The sequence below is a fragment of the Xiphophorus couchianus genome, chromosome 5, assembly GCF_001444195.1.
Source record: "Xiphophorus couchianus chromosome 5, X_couchianus-1.0, whole genome shotgun sequence".
NCBI classification, from domain to species: domain Eukaryota; kingdom Metazoa; phylum Chordata; class Actinopteri; order Cyprinodontiformes; family Poeciliidae; genus Xiphophorus; species Xiphophorus couchianus.
This window is the reverse complement of record NC_040232.1, coordinates 14,804,730-14,829,189: the sequence shown is the minus strand read 5'-3', so window position 1 is coordinate 14,829,189 and position 24,460 is coordinate 14,804,730. Positions and strand designations below refer to the sequence as shown.

Below are 24,460 nucleotides of genomic sequence, written 5' to 3'. Positions count from 1 at the left end.
TGATAAATCTGTACATTTTTTCCCCACATGGGGGCAACCTTGCAGCATTTTGGTCTCATACATAAGGATTGCATAACTCACCCTTTACCCACTTCACTGACTCAACTTTAGCTTCTGAGATGGTTGTACAGACGTGCCTATAACTTCACGAGTTTATTAATCAACATATAAAGCCACAAAGCTGAAACTGAAGGAAGTAGGCGGGAGTCATCGATCATTTTATGCTCGGCTCTTGGATCCCGTCCTCTCCTCTTTCCATCGGAGGTCATTGTGCAGAAAGCATCATGACAAACTCTGCAGGGGAAACACAGAGACAGCAGGCCTTCTAAGAAGGACAAATGACACTCAAATGTCAACAAACTCAATTTTCTCACATTCTTCCCTGCTGAAGTTGTTATATCACTGTTTCCATTATCACCAACTTTGGCAAAGTCAGGCTGGAAAATGATCAGCCTGATGACAAATTATAAAAGCTGCTTTACTTATCCAACAATGCAGGTAAAAATTATGGTGCATATTGTATCTTACCCATATTAATGTTCATACAGATTGTGTTAATGCTGCCTGCACAGGTCATGCTGGATATGCAAGTTGAAAGGAAGTCATATTATTTGCACATAGTCCTTGAGCTGAGCCGACATGTGTGTCCTCTCTGTGACGGTTGTCAAGGTTTGTACTCTTGGAGATCCTAATGCACTTCTGATGAGTCTGGACTGCCTCTTTCAGCAAGTCTACCTAGACTTAATCATGTATCCTTCCCATCTTGACATTTTCCACCTCTTTCCTCAGCTAATTTTGTCGCTCTGTCTTCTGCATCCAGAACTTATTGCTATGTCCTTCCTCTAGCTTTCTCTTGCCCAGAACTCTTCAAAAATGTTTTAATCACATCTGTTACTCACTGCAGCTTTCATGATGTTGACTGAATATGAAAGTACATATATATACAGTATATATATTGCATATACTGTATATATATATATACTGCATATATTGTATATATATATATACATATATATATATATGTATATATATGTACTTGAAACCCCGAGATCAAAGTGGGAACCACCCCCAAAGGTGACGGAGAACGCCAGAGCTAAGATCCTGTGGGACTTCCAGATCCAGACAGACAAAATGGTAATGGCGAACCAACCAGACATTGTCGTAGTGGATAAACAACAGAGGAAAGCCGTTGTGGTAGATGTAGCAATACCAAGCGACTGCAACATCAGGAAAAAGGAGCACAAGAAACTAGAGAAATACCAGGGCCTCAGGGAGGAACTGGAGAGGGCCTGGAAGGTGAAGACCACAGTGGTGCCTGTGGTCATCGGGGCCCTCGGGGCAGTCACCCCCAAACTGGACCAATGGCTACAACAGATCCCAGGAACAACATCAGACATCTCAGTCCAGAAATGTGCAGTCCTTGGCACAGCCAAGATACTGCGCAGAACCCTCAAGCTCCCAGGCCTCTGGTAGAGGACCCGAGCTCAGAGGATAAGAACCACCCGCGGTGGGTGAGAAGGGAATTTTTTTTTTTTTATACATGTATATACAGTATATATATACTGTATATATATGTGTGTGTGTGTGTAATGAATAGATTGTTTGAATAGATGAAATGAATAGATTGAAATGTTTTAAAATTTGTTCTAAAGGCACAACTGAAGGCTTTCTCTTCCACATATTTTCCCTATTCACTCACCATCAAAGTCAATGCTACCGTCTTTGTTGAGGTCAATATCGCCGAGGATCTCCTCCAGTTCCCCTTTTTTCAGCTTCTCCCCGAGGAGAGTCTTCATGCCCTCCTTCAGTTCTTCCAGTGTGATCTTTCCATCTCCATCACAGTCAAACTGCGGTGTTAGCAAAGGGCAGGGAATTGGGGACACAGTCATGATGTAAGAAAGGATAAAAAGACAGGAAAAGAAGAGGTGAGGAGAGTTAAAGGTGACATGTCTGGGGCAATGAGAAACAGCCTGATATAAAAGGGCTTGAAACATGATGTTTGTAAGAGACTGAAAACAGCTTGTTCTCTACTGTCATGACATGTTAGGTAACGTGGCTCTGACGTTTCAACTCATTTCGTTTTTATCATCCTGATGTAGATTCAAACACAGGAGCATATGAATATATCAGCTGACAAAGATACAGGAACAGATTACCTTGTTAAGGTATAAAAGGAGCAAGGACTGGAAACAATGACATGTGTGTCATAAAGTGTGAATGGTTGTTTATAGAAGAAAAACACTCTTAGAAATATGAATGAAACTGTGCCCATAAATAGACATGTTACTTCGGTTGTGGTTGTAGGTGAGAAATAAACGCAACAAGAGTCTCAAGCCTATGAATGTTTGACGCTGCACTGATATCAAATTTAATGTCACGCTTATAAATGCCTTAATAATGTTTGCAGTCAGAAAAAAGGGTTAAGAAAATCCCATTTTGATTGAAACTTTACTTTATATTGATCCAATGCTAATCATTAGACAGATTTTATATGCTGTTTTGAGTGGAGCCAAGTTCAGAGCGTTGGGCTGGACATTTTGTAACTTTAGCTGTTCACTTGCTTTAGCCATATTATATATGGAGTTTTTACACAGTTCTAGACCGGCACAGAGCTCATAGTTCCTCCATCTATTTCCTCTCATCTCTGCGAGAGAGCTCTTACAGTCTGTCCTTATGCCTCTTAACACACTGGAAAACCATTCTTACTGAGAACATCCAGACCCCTTGATGATGTCGAAGAGTAGCAAGCCTCCTCAGAAGCTCTTCTTTAACCTCTTGTTTAATGTTCAGCCATGCCCATGGCATAAAGTGTGTCAAATTCACCAATTCAACATCCATTTAGTTGTTTTCACACAAAAAAGCTGACATCTAATATTAGATTTGCTTTGGATGTCCTTTGATGGTAATGTAGCTGACAGTAATTTCAAAGTTATTAAAAATAACTAGTAGAAGTTGATATTAGACAATAAAAAACACAAAACTTGTTGTTCAGGTCTATAAGGTGCTGAAAGCTTTATGTACAGATGTTTGACCTAATGGACTCGGAAGCATTAGTTGCTTCATAAAAACTCCTGACTCTTGAATTATGTTTTTGTCAATGCTCTAAAACCTTCACACCTTTCCACGACTGCCATCGCTAAACTCAAATCACATGATCAAAATGAAAAGTGCAAACAAAACCTTCTTTACAATATGCTGATGAAGAAACAGAAGATCTTACATCTTAATGGATATATGGCTTTTGTTTGCTTGCTCATCTTTAAGCTTATGGTGATGTTTTTTTTTTTACATTTCCCAACAATTATTAGATATTAGAAACTGACAAAATATGTCAAAACCCATGTAGCAACATATTTTGATGTCTACAGAATAACTATTATACTTAGACAATAAATTATGTTTCTCTAGATCAGGGGTGTCAAACTCAAATACACAGTGGGCCAAAATTTTAAATTGAACAAGGCTGCGGGCCAAGGTTGAACATTTTATAAATAAATATTGAACAAGCAAGGCTTATATAACTTAAAAGTGCAGGCGTGCTTAATTGAGTTGCTAAAAACAATAATAAAACATATAAATGGCATATTAAAATTTAAATAAAAATTGAATGCCTCCTTTCTGAGGTAAATGTCAAAATTTGCTTCTTACACAGGCTAATAAATTTGAAAATAAAATAACATAACAACTATGAATAAATCATTAAATAAACTATGAATAAACCATTCAGGCCTTGGAGTAACAAGAAAAGGTGCATAGAAAACTTATTTACTGCTCATTTTGCGACACACTGATCTACTCTGATGCAGCCAAGTCAGATATCTGGCATCTTTTCTTGGATGCCAGTTCATCAATGTCGGGGCTCAGGGTTTGAGCTGAGGAAACCTTCATTATCGAACAAAGATGTTCATAAGATAAGATAAGATTTATTGTCATTGTCATCAAAGATGTTCATCAGTCACGGGTCTCCTGTGAGACGTTTTCGTCATCTTCACTGAGGAGAAAAGTTGCTCACATACATATGTAAACAGATATTCTGTCTCCCACCTGTCCAGAAAAGTTCTATTTTCTGTCTTTCTTTTTGCCATTTTTTGGTAGGGTAACACAGTGACAGCTGTAGTTTGAGGTGGCAGTGTGGTTTGGGGGAGAGGCACGGGGATGCGGGGTGCGCCGGGGCTTTCAACCGAAGGAGTGTGCAAGAAGACGGATCACCACCTTCCTAATACATCCATGTCCGCTACCATAAGTGCTACTGACACAGAGGAGGAGGCGTGTCTGCCTCTGTCCTGATAGACCTGCCAAAAAAACAGCAGAGCATTATGGGATTTGTAGTATAAGTGGTGAATGCGGCGTCACAGCGTTGCCACTGTATAATACCGGCGGGCAGGCTCTAATATTAATTTGAAATTGCCTCGCGGGCCAAATATAATTACACTGCGGGCCAAATTTGGCCCGCGGGCCAGAGTTTGACACCTATGCTCTAGATGGAAACAATCAAGCTACAAGAAGGTACTTTCCACAAATGTCCTCCAAACCCTTGCTATGTTTTCCTTTTTCTGTATTTAACTTGCAAGCTCTGCTCTTTTAGCCTTTTTTACATTCCTGACACTTTCCAAATAAAGGTCTAATCTGATGAACCTGTCAGAAAAAGGCCCAGCATTCGGACCCTGGTCCCCCTACCTGTTTGAAGGCACAGCGGAGCTCTTTTAGCCCGACCATGTGAGCTGTCTCAGCCAGCATTCGTGGTCCCATTAACTCACAGAAATCGTCAAAGTCTACATGACCGCCCCCTGCATAAAAAGAGAGCAGGCAAAGGTTCTCACACCAGAGCAGAATATGATACAGGAAGCACTGCATTATGCCCCATCACAGCGAGAGGCAAAATCTGCCAGTTCCCTGTGAGAAACTTTTATCTTCAACACATCGGTCTTCTCAACCTAATAATATCACTCTCCTGTTCATGTAAGACGGGGACTGAGCAGAAACATTTCCCACACATGCAGGAACTTTTTAGCTTGATGTAATGAAAGTTTTTCATCAGGAGTTCAGAGTTTATACTCAGGTCAGTTTGCTGCATTTTGGAATTCCACATTTGGAGGCATTTGTTCATACTAATCATTATTTTATGCTACTGGATTACACTAACATAGTTTTGATGTGCAACCTGATGACAACTGAGTAATTAGAGAGGCCTATAGAGAGGGCTTAACTTTTTATTATCTGGGCTTTCTACGAGTAACAGACTACTCCAATAAAACGTGTCTTCGTTTTGTGGTTCAGAAATGTAATCAACTCTCTGAGTCTGCGGAACACTGAGAGACATTAAAACTGAAATAAATTCCTTCATGGACAAAAAGCACTAAGACTTACTCTGTCATGTAAAACTGTCATGTTCTGTTTAAGCATTCGGGTGTAAAAAAACAGAATAATAAAAAAAAGCTTTATTGCAACTGACACGGTGGTTTTTAAATTCATAATGTAATTTTGCACATGCCTTAAGGCGAAATAAGTTTTCTGGTTTTCAAGTTTTAGTTTTGTGAGGAGGAACAGTCTTGAGAGATTCTTGCCAAGAACCAAGACCTTACTTTGTGTGGGTCAATAATCTCAGGAGTTTTGATAAAAGTTTTAGAAACCTAAGTGTCTAATAGTCATCTTTTTGACCACAACAGCTGTAGTAAGTACTACATTTATAATAATAACAACTTACAATGTAATGTGGTTTGAAGCATCACACACTACATGGACTTGTGCTTTTTATCTAATAATCATTAGGAGCCGTCTGAGACCGTTTTTACGCAGCATAACTTTGACAGTCACAGCTAAAAATTATATCAAAATATGTTTTACTGTAACTCAAAATGTTATCCCTATTTCCACAAAATTTCATTGTAAAAAAATGGAACATAAACATTTTGCACATCTATAACTGGAACAGGTTTTTAGGTGAAGAAACAAAAAGATGAAACTCCCTCACGCTGCCAAACTTGCAAAATCTACTTTGCAAGTTTTTGCCTGACTTTCATCAGGCAAACACCGTGGAGCACTGCACCAAAATTGAGAATGAGTTCCTTTCTTTTTCTGTTATTATCCTAACAATGTAATCAGAAAATCATTTTCACTTGAGTAAACCGGGTGATTTTATTCCCTTGATAGGAAGGAATCAAGAAGCATTCACATCGCTGATGACAAAGTAAGAAAAGGTTCAAACATTTAAGCATTTACACTTTGAATCCACAGTTCAGGATCTTGCTCTTCATGCTGGTTTTGTCTGTACTTTATGTGCTGAATTAACACAGGGAGTTAAATGGACAGTAACTCTAAAGTCTGTAAAAGGTTAACAGTTCATATGGTGTCAAAAATGGCAGCACAGTAGAGAAGAAAAATACGCTTCAGCAGACCTGCACAGAGAAAATGAACACCACCATTACTCTGAAATTATTACGTCAGTCGTATGTATTTTTTTTTGTTGTTTTTTTACAGAAGACCTAATGGTGTTATTACTGCGGCTCTATTCATCTCTCTCTGAGCAGGGACCAGTGCTCATTTATAAAATGATTAAGTGTGGTGTTTCAAAGACAGCTGCGTGAGTCTTATTTTTGTCATTAAAGCATACGCAGTTTCATGAATCACTGTAGACCAGATATGGCTTATTCCTTAGCCTGATTCAAAATCAGCCCTGTAAGGCATTAGTTTGTTTATTTGACTAAAACATGTTCTGTCATAAACCACCTAATATGCAACGTTAGTGTTAACAAGGGAAATTGGTTAGGACATAACCTGCTTACAATGATAAAAAGCACAATGCCTGAGCAACAGCCTATGAAAAGACATTAGCAACAATCAATGTTTTTAAGAGTAAACGTTGAAGTGTGGCAAAAGCTTGGTTCACCTATTAGATAGAAATAATAATAATAATAATAATATTCTGTTAGTTCATGATTTAATGCCTCTATAACAAGAATGAACATTTCACACAAAATTAGAAAATGTCGTTTTAATGAATTGAAAATGTTTGAACTTCGTTTATTTCTTAGCTAGATATGCAAAGATGCTCTTGCTGTTACTGTAAAATGGGTTATTAGGCTCAGTCAAATTAAATAATGTGACATAAAACTCTTGATGGTTTTGCCAACATAAATCAGCGTTGACATTTTTACCATTCTTATCAAACAAACGTATAACACTTTGAGGAACATTTGAAATTTCATATCAATTGAGATGAGTATTCTGCATTTTTATGTCACATAGACAGATTTGCTGATTTTGAATTTGGTAAAAGCCGGTCGACTGTGGAGACTAAACATTGGCCCTCAAGCGTCGGCCCCTCCTCCATCCAGGCATGTAATGTAAAGTAAACAATTTGACACAATCAACTGTCCACCGCTGCATTTCTTTTTTCTTTTTTTTTTTTTAAGCTGTCACACTCTTACTGTTGTCAAAGCTCATATGTATCCTTTAAGCCCACTTCAAGAGAACTTAAAAACTTGTGAAGGACTGACAGAGGCTATATCCTCTGCAAAGCCTATCAGTGATCTGATACCGCCTTTGAAATTCTTAATTGCACAAAGCTTTGTACTCGTGAGTCATGTGTCCCCAGCAGCCCTCTGTTCAATGAGCGTTGCTTTTTTTAGTCGTTTTAAAAAGGATATTGAAACAGTGAAAACTTCCTGGGAAGTGAAAAGCAAAGTCTGATTAATTTTACGGAAGAAAAACTCAAGAGAACTCAAAAGACAGGCTTTCTAAAACTCAGAAGGTAATTTGAGAATCTAAGAATCTTAGATGGTCCAAATATTAATTTGAATGTAATAGTATACTCTCAACTATTTTAGACTGTGTCCTCCATCTGTATCTATTCAGACCAGCTGGTAAGTGAGTGGCTTTGTTTTAAAAGTTGAAAACTATGATTTAAAATAAAATTTGACAAGGGAGAGGAATTTTGTGGCTCGCTTGAGATTATATTGTTACCCCATTTAATTGCAAATAATTCACAAAAGAAACATTTCTCTGTAGTTTATTTGCTTATTTGTCACACTGAACGTAAGACTTCAGAGGTTCAGTTTTGTCCTCTGAAAAAATATTCCTGTTTGTGATTGAAAGCTATTCACAGCCCAGATTTCAGATTTTGAATGGTGGTAGTGAGTGATAAAACCTAAACTGGATCTGTTCAAACCTTGGGTAATTGGATTTTTTTTCCCTGCCAAATCTCCAGCACCACAAACATATTCAAATATACCCAACTGACATTTTCAGATTAATTTCAGCTATCTAATTTGCTGCAACTGAAGTTGTTTTGTTCAGCTCATTTGACATTGTTCCCATTGTATTAACGCGTGCAGTCAGAATAACGCTCTTGGCTGACAGTTAATGTATGCCTGCCTGATGTGGTTTTCAATAGAAACAAGTCGCCAAGTGGGAGACAAATAAAATCAGCAATAAAAGCAAAATCAGCAGTAGTTAGAGTTGTTTTTCCTAACTGAACACTTGATGAATAATTACAAAATCTAAACCAACAACAAAGTTTTCAGATCAAGGTCCAAGGTAATGTAAAATTATCCAACAAGATTTGAGATGTCAGATCTAATCTCAGGTATTTGCGCGGGACTCAAATCATCATTAAAAAAAGCTACCAATACATGTTTTTTTGGGAACTTGCAAACATGCATTAAAGTCTCTGCATATTATATTCTTGATCAATTGAATCTTGGTTATCCCTAACAAACAAAGAAGAGACAGTATTAGCTGCTGCAGAGCCTCGTCTTTCGGTACCATGTTCCTGTTTCACTCTGCTCTGATATCCTCAGATGTTCAGGAATGCTGGTCATGAAAGGAAATTACCAAGTTTATGACGGAGGAAAACATTTCTCTATAGTTCTTTTTTTACTGCATGTGATTAATTAGACCGTTATTAAAATATGTAATTGGCAGACGTATCAGCATTATCAACACATAGAGGAAAAATGCTAAATTAGCTCTGCAAGAAAACATTATTTGTGGAAGAATGTCAATTTGTGTCAAATCATTTATATCTTTAGAAATGACTGATAAAGCTGTATATATCAGGTGATATGTTATTAGGGCATAATAAAAGTTTGATTTAGCTAACTCTGTCATAGCCCAAAATTTTGAGCTCTAGAAGAGAAATTTCTATTGCTGTCAGAAGAAACATATATTTAACAAGCCTCTGGATTTCAAAATGGAGTAAATAATAACCGAGAAAAAAGGAGATGCCCTTCTTTGACTCAAAGCAAGGCTCTGCACTAGACCAATTACCTTTATTGGAGGGATTATGTGCCTGCAGGGACCACTAAAGGCAAATTCCTCTGCACTCTTGAGGAAAATAAAAGAAACAGCATTGTTTTGACTCTAAAAGACCCTCCTAATGAGAACAAATTGAGATGTAGCTGCTTTTTTGTGGCAGCACAGTAAAGGATTAAGTGAGTGTTCATGCATTCCCCAAGGGATGCAAGAACACTCATGGAGCATTGCTAGCCATGGAGGCTAGCAATGCTGGAAATGTAGATGAATTACGGTAATGTTTTTATTCTCTGCTTAAAACATTTCTTTCCTCATGGTTGTGAAAAATGCAACGGACAATATATTGGGTTTATTGTCCGAAAGAGAGACAAGGTCTAATCGAGGGGTGTCCATGTCCAGTCCCTGAGAACTACCGTCCAGATTCACACATCCCTGCTCCAACACATCAGGTGCACAACTCTGGTCAAACCAATTGTTTATACCATGTCAAGACAGAAAGTTGTGAAGAAGTGTAACATTTATCAAGTTAAAAAATGATGGTTTCACTTTTAGCATGCCGTCTGTCGTGTTGGGAGACGTTCATGTGCTGATAAATTATAACAAAAACCACTGCCTGAAAGCTTTTCTTCCTCCATGGTTTTACTCACATCATTTCTGCAGTAGATAGTTATTTTTTTCCAGTGACTACACCGAATTAAGTAGTGTTTAACTACAGCTACAGTCTATTTTTAGTATTTTGACTTCTCCCATTTACCATATGAGTAGGATGACCAGAAATACATTTTTCCCAACATGTTGAGAGAAAATTAACTATAGATACACTGAGTGGCGTGCCAGGATATGTCCTGCATAACTATGGTGCAGTCAAACCATCACAAGTAAAACATGGACTGATTATGCATAGAAACTGGAGATTTTCAGCTGCTTCCATTAGAGCACTATTTTGTTAAACAACTGCAGTAGACACCAATATACAGGGTAGGCCATAAGTTTCCATACATAGGAGAATGTCCATCCATCCATCCATTTTCTGTTCACCCTTGTCCCTAATGGGGTCGGGAGGGTTGCTGGTGCCCATCTCCAGCTACGTTCCGGGCGAGAGGCGGGGTTCACCCTGGACAGGTCGCCAGTCTGTCGCAGGGCAACACAAAGACATACAGGACAAACAACCATGCACACACACACTCACACCTAGGGAGAATTTAGAGAAACCAATTGACCTGACAGTCATGTTTTTGGACTGTGGGAGGAAGCCGGAGTACCCGGAGAGAACCCACGCATGCACAGGGAGAACATGCAAACTCCATGCAGAAAGACCCCGGCCGGGAATCGAACCCAGGACCTTCTTGCTGCAAGGCAACAGTGCTACCAACTGCGCCACTGTGCAGCCCATAGGAGAATGTAAAATGTATATTTTTTCTATGTATGGAAACTTATGGCCCACCCTGTATATTGTATATAGGTACTGAGTGCACAGTTAGTAAAAGAAAATCAAGTGCTGGTCCACATTTTGCATTTACTGGTGGAGACATGTGCAGCAAACATCTTCAATAATCAGGGTACTAAATTCACACTTATAAGATTTTTAACAAATATGAACCACTTTGGATGGGACAAGCTTATACAATATTGATACTATTTATGAATGTTTGAGTTTCTTACGTTCTTCCAAAATGTCAAAAAGTTCAAAAATAAGTTGTAAAGCATTCTATGGCCTTAAACCTACAGAATCCGACTAAAGGTGCAGTTCTGCTTTGGAACTAAAAATGCTAACAGTGCATATTTATACTTACACTAAGAACACAGAGAAGGAAGCCAAGTTTAAAAATGTACAGATGCAAACTAGCTCCACCGTGTCTCTGCACCTGCAGAATGAGCCGTATTAATCGGTGCACCACGACCAAACACAACAGTTAGTTGTGAACTTGAAGAAAATAGAACAAGTGGAAGTTCATGCAGCACACAAAGACACATTACTCTCACATTTCCACCTGCTCATTTCAGAAAGGGTTATCAATCATACACACATGACTTGATCCTCCGAGAAGGGAGAGGGCTGTGGGTGCAGAAACCAAACACACACATTCTGCCCAATTGATGAATACTAACATTTCATCTTGATTTGTTGGATGATCTCGATAAGCTCCATCTCCGTGGGCATGTAGCCCATGGTCCTCATGCAGTCTGCAATGTCTTTGTAATGGATGTAGCCATCTGCGTCATAATCAAATTCCTTAAAGGCCTCTTGAAGCTCTGGAATACACACAAGCAAATTAAACGGAAAACTGTAACGCATAAGATAAAATATCTTTCAAAGAGTCAAAAATTCACACAGTTTGTGCAAGACTTTTACATTTTGTTACTAGTTTATAGCTCTTAAATGCAGTGAGTTAAGAGAACCGAATGAAAATAGTTACACTTCTTTAACTTTTTAAAATTTGGTTAGGCTGCAGTCACACAGTACAGTGTGTTTCATTAGGTTTTTATGTGACAGATTAATCTGTTAATCTGAAAGAAAATGAGAAACTTCAAAAATGTTTGTCCCAGTTAAGAAACTGAAATGTGTTCTTCGTAAAACCACCTTGCCTTGAAAATACAGCTGCAATATTTTGGAATATTTTTTGAAAATCTTTATTTCAAAACTGCTTAGCCTCCTCCGCATGGGATGGAGTGGCTCTGTGGACATCAATTTCACCACAGATTTTCACTTGGCTTGGGGTTTATGTAGGTCTAGAGTTTGTTTGGGCCATTTTAGCTTTTAGCTTCTACAGTAGTGGGTTTTGTTTCATGATTACCAAGTATTCCGTTCCACCCATCAAAACATCAACTCTGTCCAGCTGCCCTGTTCTCTGAAGAAAAGCATCCCCACGCCTGGGGCTACATGCTGCACACCATCCTGAGAAAGAAACATAATATGCTCTCCATTCTCCTGGGCATGCTGTGTGGTGTCATTTTTCTAACACGCATTCTGTGTGTTCGCTTTATATTTTCCTACATTAGCTTCCTCCATGCCAGTCTTCCACAAAGATTATTGAAAACCTGGGTCTGAGTATTTGTATGTCACTTCACTTGATTTTTGCAGTCTGACACATGGCCTATTTATTAATTTATTGCAGGCTGAAAGTCCTTCAATCTTACATAAATGATTAAGAAGGGCGGCTTCAAGGAGGAAAAATATCGATGCAATTCATAAACATCTGCAGGCACTTGTAGTATGTCATGCTTGTGTCTTGTGAGAGTTGCGTCAAAAAGACGTCAATTTTACCATCAATCTCCAGTGGCATCAGCTCCCTCTCCTGCAGAGCACAGAAAGGACACAGTGGTAGTAATTAGGAAACGCTTTTGCAGGACGGCATGTAAAATCAGGGTGACTTAAAACAGAATCCTCCTGAGAAATATAGAGTCATAATTTGGCTTTTGACTACCAAATTAGAACAACATGCATACCCATGTCAGAGCTGCTGTGTGCTGACAGAGGACCCTAATGGGATTTCAGCCAGCGACATGTCTCTCTAATTGGCAAAACGATACCATATCATGCACTCGTGCACACGTGCCGTTCGCACAGCCTCTGCATCTGCTTCATCCGAAGACATCCTCTCAGTCTGCATGCACCCAAAAAACACGCCCACACACAAGCACACAACAGTAAACCTTGTCGCAAAGAGAAATAAATACGTGAAGGCTTGCTCACAGGAATAAACTTGTGTACCCTGGCCTACTTAGGAAGAAGATGGGATTAGCATATGGCTACCAGCATGAGTCATTCTCTGTTCGCTGGCTTACTTTGTGTTCGCTTTCTTGCATTTTTAGGTATTTCGTCAAGAAGAAGCACAACTGCTAGGAGCAGAGTCTCCACTCTAGGTGTTGTGGATGGCTTTAGAGTTCATGTTTGCTAAGGGCTTGAAGTCACAATGTGTTAATGAGTCTGTCTACAAACAGACAGGAGAGACATTAAAGGTGAAAAGGTTCATCTGAAAACTGAGTCCTGCAGACGAATGAATACAGTTAAGTGCAAACGTTGTTCCTCTTTTATGTTTTAGGGCAAAGTATTTTTAAATGTGGGAGAGATTTAGGATATTTTTCTTAATGAGTTTGTCTACAAACAGACAGGAGAGACATTGAAGCATTTCTCTAATGCTTTAAAAAAAACTAATGTATATATAGTACATATATACATATATAAATCTGTTTTCAATTTAAAAAATGTATGTTCAATTCAAGCTTCGTCCTGCCACTTGTCAATGCACTCTGGGAGAAGACACTTAGCCCCAAATTGCCTTTCTGTGTGTAGATGCATGAAGGGGTGCGCTTAGTGTGTGTGACTGGATGAATGCGGCTTTAGTCAGTTTGATAAGAAAAAATGCAACATAAACAAGAATCATTTTCAACTGACTACATCAGAGTAAAAAATATCATTGCAAGCTTTCAATGAACCCCCAAATGCCTCAATTGGATCAATGTTTCCACATTTTTCTGGAAAAAGACATGTTAAAGGAGAAAAATAAGGGGAAAGTAAAGTAAAATGTCAATTATCACGAAATCAGTTGCAATACCTGAGGCAATACTTGGAGTCAGAAGCACAGTTGGAAAAGTAGGAGGCTTGGGAACGTCAAAACATCCTTCATAGTATCTTATCTGACAAGCTTTTCCTATTTTAGCAGGAAAAAAAGATGATTTGGTTTAATTGCTCTGCAAACGTCCCTAAACGTCTTCAACCTTTTCACCTTTGCTTCACATTTACAGCCAGAAACCTTTATATGTTTTATTGGCATTACCAACACAAAGTAGTGCTTAATTAGAAATGGAAAACAAAGTGTGGCTTGAATTTGCAATTTAATCCCTTAACCTGTGGTGGAAAACTAACAAGTGGAGCAAAACAGGATGAAAACCTGTCAGAGCTTTAGAAATATTAGACTCTGGGCTACAGGCTGAAGTGTCTTCACTTACAACAGAACCTCTTTACTCTGAAAAGGGTATTTCTGTGATATCAGTGAGATTTTGGAATGATTGTTAGGATATATGCTTATGTTATTCTTATGATGTGAATCAACAAAATTGTAGCCTTAAGTGTAGTAGGATGTCAGATATATTCAGAGGAGATTACTAACTCAGTCAATATACATGTGTAGTTTGTTTATTAAAGAAATTGTTCAAACAATTCAGGTTAAATTTACTAGAAAAAAGTTTCAAGACTTTTTCTTGGCCTTATATAATCAGGTCTCATATTATAGAATTGAATTTGCAGTGACTTTTAAATCTCCCTAACATCAATGCTCACCTTAGCTGCCTTTCCATTTTCTTGGTGAGTCAGTGCTTTTATCAGTCTACAGCGAGAATATTTTTTTCAGCTTTGATAGGTTTATTTTTGTCATAACCTGCAAAGAATCAGCCAGAGACAGAGATTAGGTTTTTTTTAATTTCTTTTCTGCAGAATAGGAGAATTGAGAACAGACGCGACGAATCGCTGTCAAACACTGTCTGGACTCAATTCTGCCAGATCTTTCTTTGCATTTCTCTTTATTGTATAGAAAAAGGAGGTTGGGCTTCTTCACACAGTCACACAGAGAATTGACCAACCGTCTTTACATTCTGGAACCTCCTATGGACATGCCCTTACAAGGGCATGTGGCTGACCACAACTAATCAGTTACACATGGAACTAATAACACACAAATGTTTAACGTTTTTAGCTTCCGAGCAAACATCCTAAACAAAGTTAATAATATACTACAAAAGAAAGAGAAGTTAAGTAAATATAAAAAGAAGAATAATATGAGAGTAATAATATGAAAGTAATAATATGAAAAGAATAATATGAAAGAATAATATGAAAACATAACTTGTAAAATAAACTCATGAGTAAATGAACAGGAGGATAATTTTTCTAACAAGCTTTTTAAAGCATTTATCACATGAATGAAATTAAGATACAAGAGAAAAAAAAAGTGAGTCTAACATGCTGCAGGGAAAACAAAAATTATTCAAGGTCACCCTGCTAAGGATCCCTGTAACATTTCAAGGAGAAACGGCAGCAGGACTTATTTGGATGTTGCACCATTTCAATGATTATTCACTGTATTACACTGCCAACACAGTGTAAATGCAGAGGTAAAAGGCAATTGCATCAGGAATCACGTCGCTTCTCATGTTGGCCTGATTTATTAAACCTTTATGGTTTAATGTGATTTCTCTTGTCATGTTGCAACTGCGCTGTTTACCCCACACAATATCATCCTATCATACGGCGGCATTATTTAGTTAGCAAGAACAGAACATTAATTGGATTTTTTTCTTTTGCCATCCTGAAAGGATCAGGCAGCATGCCACACAGTCAGGCTCAGTTCATCCATCAGAATGGGCCCATTAACGGTTAATGTCATTCTGTCTGCCTTCACACGGCCATGTGAGCTGCTTCGTTAGCATGACGCACGCACACGCACAGCGGTCACACTGAAAATGCAGCTAAAAAAAGCCCGATGAGGGGGAAAAAAAAATCTGTTTCTGCTGTTTGTATGATTGAGATACATCCTTTATTTTTCTGTTTTTCTGTGTTGGATTTGATGTGAGCTGACAATAAAGCGGGCTCAGTGGGTAATGATACAAATGTTGACATGAGGGCTTGCTGCAGGATAGGTGGTCTCTTTGCCTCAATGTCCCAGCATCAACCCGAACTGCAGGCCCTCTCTGCATGGCTCCGGAATGGGGGAAAGAAAGACTAGATGTATCAGACATGGATGGAGATCTGTTCAAAGTTCAGAATTGTAGTAAAAAAAGAAAATTCTGGTTTTCTGATCGTCTTGATGACGTTGGCACTGAGTGCAAAACTTTTATCCATCGTTTTCTCTATGTTCCGCAAAAACATGACACAAGGGAAGGCAAGTCTCTTTGTATGGTGTTACTCAGATACAAGGCGAGTAAAATAATTTAGATTAAATCAAAGGAAAGGCATAAAAAATGGGAAAAACATTTGAACTGTAACAATGTCACATAAAAATAAGCTATTGTTAAGAAAGTACACATTTAATCTTAAATTCTTTGCTCCTATCATGCCTCAGTTCTTTTAACCAGTTACAGTAAACATTTCAAAACCCAACAGGAACATTTTCTTTAAAAGTCCACTTTTATAAAACTTCCTTTTCATTGATAATTGTAAAATAAATATTTCTTCTTTTAACAATGAAGCTAATGATATAAATCATTATATTCATATAATGATTTATAGCTAATGATATAAATCATTAGCTTCATTTTTAAAAGAAGGGTTACCTAACCCTTACCCTTACAATTTACATTATTTTCTCACGTAGCTTCAGTAACTAAAAAAATAAATAAATAAAAACTCTTCCACTGAAATGCCTATAATGACATGGAGAAGATTTACTAAGCTTACAAATGGAGGTGCATTTTTAAAAAATGCAGACCTTTTAATTATTTTGACATCAACTTCAGCCGCAGGTGTCATGCTGATGAACCATCCAATCTTGCATACATGACAAATATTGTGCACGCACCACGGCTCTTTCCATCAGTTTCAGGCGCTTGTCTAAATGAAGTCTTGAGGAACATTAATTCAGAAGTGGCTAATCTATAAATGGATGAATGTTTGTGCTCGTGCAGATTGATGAAGCCAGTAATGTTATCTTTCTTAGATCAGAAAGGAGCTTAGGAGAACAAATTATCCAAATTATTTCAGCATTGTTGGCCTCACTTAACAAAGAGGCTGAATGAAATCCTCCTTATCACCAGTGTTTACGCAAATCAAAAGAACGAGTATTTAATGACAGCAAGAGAGAATGGGTAAAGTCCTTTTTTCTTCTTGATTGTTTAGGTTCTATTGCCAGCTTAAATGTGGAATTTTGTCTATTCTTTCTGGATACACAAAATCATTTCGTATCTATGTTGTTTTTATACTACATATTTTTCTGCCTTTCTCCTCTCTATTAGTCATTTTTTTACTTTTCTTTTTTGTGAGTTTCTAGATTTCATAGAGTTGGATAATAAATATCTTGAATGGTATGAATGTGTTTCTGTTTACTAAACGTTAATACAACAATGATAGCTTTAGAGAACCAAATTTATCTAGAAGCAGAGACTACAGGCGTAGTGTTCATCCTACTCTCCAGTAGAAAGATCTGCTTGTCATAACCATTTATCACACTCTATTTATATTGAGATATATCTACTGGAAATTGAGCTCAATGTCCCCCCCCCCAAGAAGTGGAAAGTGGGCAAAATCGATTGTTGGCTCTCTTCCATTTGTAATTTTTCCAGTGTGGTTCCCCCCAGGAACACAGAAAAGTGATATCAGTCATGAACTCAGCCAGTGTTTAACCTGAGCCAAGCAGGACATTAATGGACAGCAGCCCAGCAGCCGAGCACTGAATCATTTGTGAATCTATTGGATTAGTTTTCCAAAAAAAGAAATATTACTTTATGTTTGAAATATTGGTGCTGGGTGTGTTTGGTTAAGCAAAATTAATGGTCTAGTGAAGACGTACTCGGGATAATCTTAGCAAATGTTTACAAACAATCTTTCTAGCTTAAATAATTAATGACTAGCAGATTAAACATCTGAAAGAATTCATTCCTTCTTCCATCAAGATATTAGATATCAGCAAGTAGAGGTGACTTTTGATTTGATATTCTTTAAGTTTCCCATCAGATTAAGTGCTGACCATAACCTTTCAACAGAGTGGAGGTCGGGGTCATTCCAGAGGCTCAACGTTAGTCTAGTTCAGTGTTTCTCAGTTCCAGTCCTCACACCCCCTCTGCCCTGCATGTTTTAGGTGTTTCCCTTCTGCCACATACTTGGATTGAATATTTTGGTGATTAACAGGCTTCTGCAGCACTTGATGGTCATGCAATCATTTGAATCAGCTGTTCTGGAATACAGGCACATCTAAAACATGCAGAGCAGGGGAGCCTGAGGACTGGAGCTGAGAAGCGCTGGTCTAGCTGCTCATTTGAGTCGAAGTTGAAAACTTAGGAAATATTTTCCTTCAATCTTCTATCCATTTGCTTTGTGCAATCCGCAAAAAAAATGGTTAAGGATTATTTCTGAACATTATAATCAATTTTCTTTCGTTTCAGTTTAACAATTTGTATTTATTTATTTTTTTTTACATAACACTGTACAAGCTGTCCAATATGGTGTTGGTACTTAAAAGTTGGGACTAAAGTAAGTCTAAGCAGTAAAGTAAGTAACATGTAATAACTACATTTTCTGATAAGAAGGGTGGTCATAAATTAATCCAAAACAGAATGGATCAAAGGTTGAAAAGGTTTTAAATTTACTTTGCAGGCATAATGAAGACACGACCATCACGTCTGAATCAGCAGGATGAACATCCTCTAACCAAGAAATCCACCACTTACTTCCCCTGCTTATGTTTGAAAACTATTATAGGCTTGGAAAAGAATATGCTAATGAGAAATACCTTTATTTTACAAAGTGCTCATGTTATTATTAAGGTTTGATTAATGCAGTAGGCCCTGAGGACAAAAGCTGAAATGTTTGCTCAGCAGCAAGCATTTCAGCTAATGACGTGACCAGTAAATAAAATAAAACAGCAGCAAGGAGGTCTGCACGCCCAGAGCCAAAACGTACACAACAAAATATGGTAAATATGTGTAAATTAACATGATTACTAATATGTCAGGTTGGTGGTGCATAATAAAAAACAATTTCCTTTAGCTGCTCATTTTAATTTATATTTATTCCAAGGCTCAGGCTATTGCAAAAGGGTTGGTGTTACAGGGGAGACCATACATTATTCATGCCCATGTCAGAGTTTGCCTTTTGGGGAAATTTTTATTCTGCTGTCTGGAAATGTCATACAAAGTGGCAAAAAATAATAATTTAGGGATGCTGGGTCGGAGATATTCTGGTGATTTATATTTGGGTTTATAATTAATCATTTTTTTCTTTGGTTACATGAAACCATTGCCAAATTATTTATTGCCACATTAATCAGCCCATTCCTATATTTGCACCAACTGTGTTTTTTTCCTCCAGTGAGTGCCTGATTGTTTTTCTCTTTGTTAGTTCTCTGATGAACATGGTGACGTACTTCCTTTCTGTCTGCTGGGAAAGGCACCAACACCTCCAACACCTAGAACAGGATTAAGCAGGCACAGAAAATCAAAGAACAGATAGAGCTTTCCTCCATTCTTCCTCTGCTCTGTGATTCCGGATTAGATTGAGGTCTGGTCTACGGCAGATCCACTCCATAAAGTTAATACTGTTCCTTTGTAAGCTTCCCTTAAGCACTTTAGTGGTGTGTTTCTGCTCTTATCTTGTAAATAAACCTTCTAGCTGACAAATACTTGGAGACTGCTGCAGGGGATGAGATGTGCAAAACTGCATGGGAGCGAAGCACAAAGCTCGGTGGCGATACATAGAAACTGTTTGACTGGTGATAACTGCAACTCTTGCAATGAATTACTAAGAAAATGTATAAATAATTTGGAAATTGGGCTTGTTTTTCTTACAGCTTAACTCATTTTATTTTGATGAAAACAGATGACAAATTACATTTACACATCAGAATCTGTTTTTTTCTTAATGTGTTTTTTATTATAGGCAATAATGATTTAGAGCAGTGGTCTCAAACTGCATTCCTTGAGGGCCTGCAACTTTCAGATGTTGCTCTGCTTCAGCACACCTGGCTCCAATTTTAGTCTTGTGATGGAAAAATTACAATAAGGTCACATCTGCTAGTCATGTTATATGAAATGCTTATGAACTCTCACCAAAAGAACTATTTGGGTTACATGTAGAAGTTTTCCACGACAGTCTAGAGCTTCACTGCATACCAGTGAGATGGTTTCCACCATTTAAATCAGGCGTGTAGGACAAGGGACACATGTAAAAGTTGTAGGATTCCAGCCCTTGAGGACTGTAGTCTGACTCCACTGACTTAAAGGGAAAAGAAGCTACTTTTGTAAATCCCTATTTATATTGTTGGAAAGGAATTCCATCATACGTGAAATTTTGTGGCATTTACAGAACAGAATTGTTTCAAATTGGTATAAATTAACTTGACAGAGTTCACTGCAAAAGTATTCATACCTCTTGAACCTTTCCGCATTTTGAAAAGTCACAGCAGTGAACTTCAGTGTGTTGTAGTTGAGATTGTCTGTGACAAAGCAGCACAATAGTGCATAATTGTGAAGTGGAAGGAAATGATGCATGTTTTTTCTAATAATTCTCATTATCTTTAATGTGAAAAATGGCTTGTGCATTTGTATTCAAGCCTCCTGAGTCAATAGATAATGTTCAGTGCAATTATAGTTCCAAGTTGTTTGGGGTATTGTTCAATCATCTTTCCTCATCTAGAGACTGAATGTTTTCCCCATTCAATCAGTCAGATTGAGAGAAGAGTGTCTGTAAACATCCATTTTAAAATCTTGCCATGGATTCCCACTCACATTAAGGTGTGTGTATTGACTAGGCCATTTTAACACATATATATGAATGGCCTAAAACCATTCCATTGTAGCTGTGACTGTATGTTGCTTAGTGTCGTTTTGATGCTGTGAGGCCCTAATTAAATTGTTTTGGCAAGTTTTATTCTCGGATTGACTTCTGTTTAGCCCCATATATCTTCCCTTCCATCCCCACAACATAACGCTGCCACCTCTGTTTTTCAGCATGGAAGTGTTCAGAATAATGTAAAGTCTGACTTAAGTTCTATTTAGGAGAATAATGAGAAAGGCTGCTCACTACAAAAAATATATCACATGGTACTAAGTTTTTTTTTCTTTTTTTATCTGAATAATACAATGCCCTTCCTGAAATACGCAATGAAGATATCAAATATAATTTATCCAAATTTTCCTGACGTTTTTTCTATTCAACCATTGTTTAAACAATGTCCCCACCATGTCCACAGAGTCCTTTCACTGACCTAACACTTTCTCAATATGCATAATGGGAGACTTGAATTATAATAACCTATTACATCCAAGTAATCGTTGGCAATTACTTTAAGGCACACGCTGATTGCAATAATGATAACAATTCAACATATTCTGCAGCTTTATTTCCCCAATTGCTTTGCACTATTTTCTGTTGTTGTTCCATCACCTAAAATCATATTAAAATACATTTAATATTTCTTGTTGGAAAAGTAAAGCAAAAACATTAAAATCGACAATACACTGTACTTTGCTGTCCGAGACATCAAAGAGTAGCACCGTGATGCAGAACTGACCTGTCCAAAAAGTTTATTTAGGTAGGAGATGTAGGCAGCTGCCACCATGGAGCTGTTGCTGAGGCTCCTCTTACTCTTCCTCTTGCTCTCCTCTTCCTCAGACGCCTTCTCCTTCGTGGAGGACTTGGAGCTGTGAAGTGTGTATTTGCATGCTATTGGTTTAGAGGCATCACCATCAATACCAAGCCACCACCTAAATTTGTTGTAGTTTACAATTTAAAAAATTGTAAACTTCTCTTTAGCTTTTAACCATCAACTGAAACCAATGCAGGAAATTTTCACAAGCAGAAGACAAGAAAAGCAGTTTTTTTCTGAGCGAGGCAACTCTGGCAGCTTGTTTGTCAGCTTGTTTATCATTTGATGGTGCTAATTGAGTGTACAGCCTAACATAACCTAGGCTCTTTGTCATAATCAATGTTGATTAGAAACAGAGGATGATAATAACCAGAATTTCTTGGAGAGGCTAAGCTGAAGGGCCTTGTTTTTGAATCTCCCCATAGCGGGCGATTTTCCAGCTGCTGCAGCCTTCCCTCCTCGTGGAGAAACGCTGGGAGAGAAAAAAGCCTGTATCAATTTAAGATGCGTTAAATGACTTGAATTATTTGGCTTGATATGTTTTCATTTCTTCTAATTCAAAAATATAACAAAACAACATCATGTTAGCATGAAGGTAGTAAGAAAAGATAGCTAAATCTGACAGCATCAATTGGATTTGAATAATAAAATTTTAGGCTTTACTACGTCTCTTTGTTTCTAACAAGTTAGATAAGCTAATTGAGTGTTTTGCTTTGCTGCTCCAAATGTCAATAAGTTATAAAATATGTGGTATAAAATTAACTTCAGATGAACTGGCTACATTTGTTTAAGCTTAATTGCATCTTTTCTTATTTATCCCACAAATCTTCTTCACCAACCTGGCAGCAGAGGACGGTCGGCTCTCTGGACCTCCCTTTGCACTTTTTACAGACATTTCAGCTGAAAGACAAACAAAAACAAATGTTAAAGGTGACAAATCAAGCACAGACAAGAAACTACAACTCTGCTGAAGCACAGATACAAACATTTTGTAAGATATCATCAAATGTAGGATCTTTTTTGCTGCAAGGTTCATCATAAATCAAGATCAAACAAAACTTTCGGAAGTTCCTGCAAAAGTAAATGTGGATGTTTAAAAAACTTGAAAGGTACTACAAAACTAATTTAGAATTATATAATTTTTTATGGGACTCTGCAAAAGTAACTTAGCATCAAAGAAAAAATGTACATGAGCTCAGAAATAGCTCCTACTGACATTTTGATATCTCCCAAAATGTCAGTAGTATCCTATAAAATGAACTTCAGATTGTGCATCAAAACAGAACTGCAAGACTCTGGCATCATCCTACAAAAATGTTGTGAGATCTCCCAAATTCAGAATGTCACCGATGTTCTGTTAGACTAAAGTAACTCAGAGTGTCACAAAAACCATGAAAGATCCACCAAAAGTATTTTTATTGTTTTAAAGTTCCTCATGGGGATCAGTAGCACTGTATAGTACTTCAATAGGAGAATAAAAACGTGTTCCTGGCTGCCTCATGTGGATGTTAAGTGAACAGAGGTTGCTCCCTTCATTCAGTCGATGTCGATGTAAGCTGGTGCTTATCACAGAGGTAAGTTATCAGTGATGTTACATAAAGAACAGTTGGCAGTCAAAGGATTAATCCACCATTACCGAATGAATCAAAACACAAGCGTAGTTTAGTTAAAGTGGAAAAGATTCCTGAAACAAATCAAACAACTGTAAGAATGAAGGCCAGAATGACTCAGTCATGCAGGACTTGTGAGGAGGACAAGTAGGCAGAATTAGTGAGACAAAATGCAAAATGCATTTTTTTCAAATAAGGTTGAATTTATTCAATTTCCCTGCCTCTCTTGAAAAACCATGAATTACTGTGATTGAACACATTTTTCAGGGAGAAATATTAGCTCAGTTTTACTAGCCACACATATACTGCTGGACATGTGCAACCAAGAAATTATTAACCAAATCATTTAAATCCATACGTCTGAAAAGTGTCACAAAGCCTTTTCTATGACTTTGGGAATTCAACATAGCACAAAGATGGCCATTATTCACAAATTAAGAAAACAAGAACCAAGGGTGATGCCTGGTGAGCCTATCTGAATTATTCCGAAGTGCATTAACGAATTACCTAGGAGGTAAAAAAAAAAAAAAGAAAGAACCTAAAACAACATCTTTAGTCTTTATGATTGATTCACCAGAAGTTTCTGCAAACACTACATAGTATAGTTGCTGCAAACAGAGACACAAGTAGTTATTAGATTTTGGAGGCAATTACTTTTTCACTTGGTGACCAGTTGGTTTCAATTGCTTTGTTCCTTAATGTCTGAAATCAACATGTAGAAAACAGTTTTAGTGCTTACTCAGGTTATCTTGGTCCCATTCAAGTTGCTTTGATTTGCTCCTTAAGGAAGAAATCTGTATTCACTGCATGAAGCAAAGGTTACTTAAATCCAGGGCAAATAATACTATCCAAATACTATCCATCTTCCGACTGCTCTTTTAAAACATTCATCTTTCAGTTGTATCTCAAGCATGATATCTTCACTTTCTATGAAGCCTGCATGAATTATTCTCACCTTCTAGCACAACTCCCATCAGAGTAAACAAACACACCCCACAAGAGCAGCCGATAGCACATGCGGGTTTCGCTACACAAGCCACTGAGCAGCACTCTGCGTGTCTTCAGCTCTCCTCCCTAAGTGGCCAATTGCTGTCAATCACTGCAGCCGACACAAGCAATTTTAGATCCTAATCACTCTAATTGAGGTAATGAAATGAAGGGCCAGGTGGACTGGGCAAAAACAAACACAGCTGAAGATGGAGAGCAGGTTGCCCTTGCGAGATATGAAGGGAACGGGCTGGAGCATACGAGGGCTTGAACCTCAACTAGGATTTCTTGACGTTTCTTTCCTCCACTGCATGTGCA

At 37.8% G+C, this 24,460-nt stretch overlaps 1 protein-coding gene across 1 annotated transcript; it reads right to left on the bottom strand.

Annotated features, from left to right (window-relative positions):
- Window positions 1-9: 9 nt before the first annotated feature.
- cabp4 (calcium binding protein 4) lies at window positions 10-24,129 on the bottom strand. The gene is made up of 9 exons (XM_028016648.1): window positions 24,111-24,129; window positions 22,385-22,445; window positions 21,916-22,017; window positions 21,471-21,600; window positions 12,518-12,548; window positions 11,362-11,505; window positions 4,678-4,787; window positions 1,700-1,847; window positions 10-294 (listed from the first exon to the last, which is right to left on the bottom strand). The coding sequence occupies exons 1-9, from the start codon at window positions 24,127-24,129 to the stop codon at window positions 266-268; spliced, it is 774 nt and encodes a 257-aa protein (XP_027872449.1). The 3' UTR covers window positions 10-265.
- Window positions 24,130-24,460: the final 331 nt, after the last annotated feature.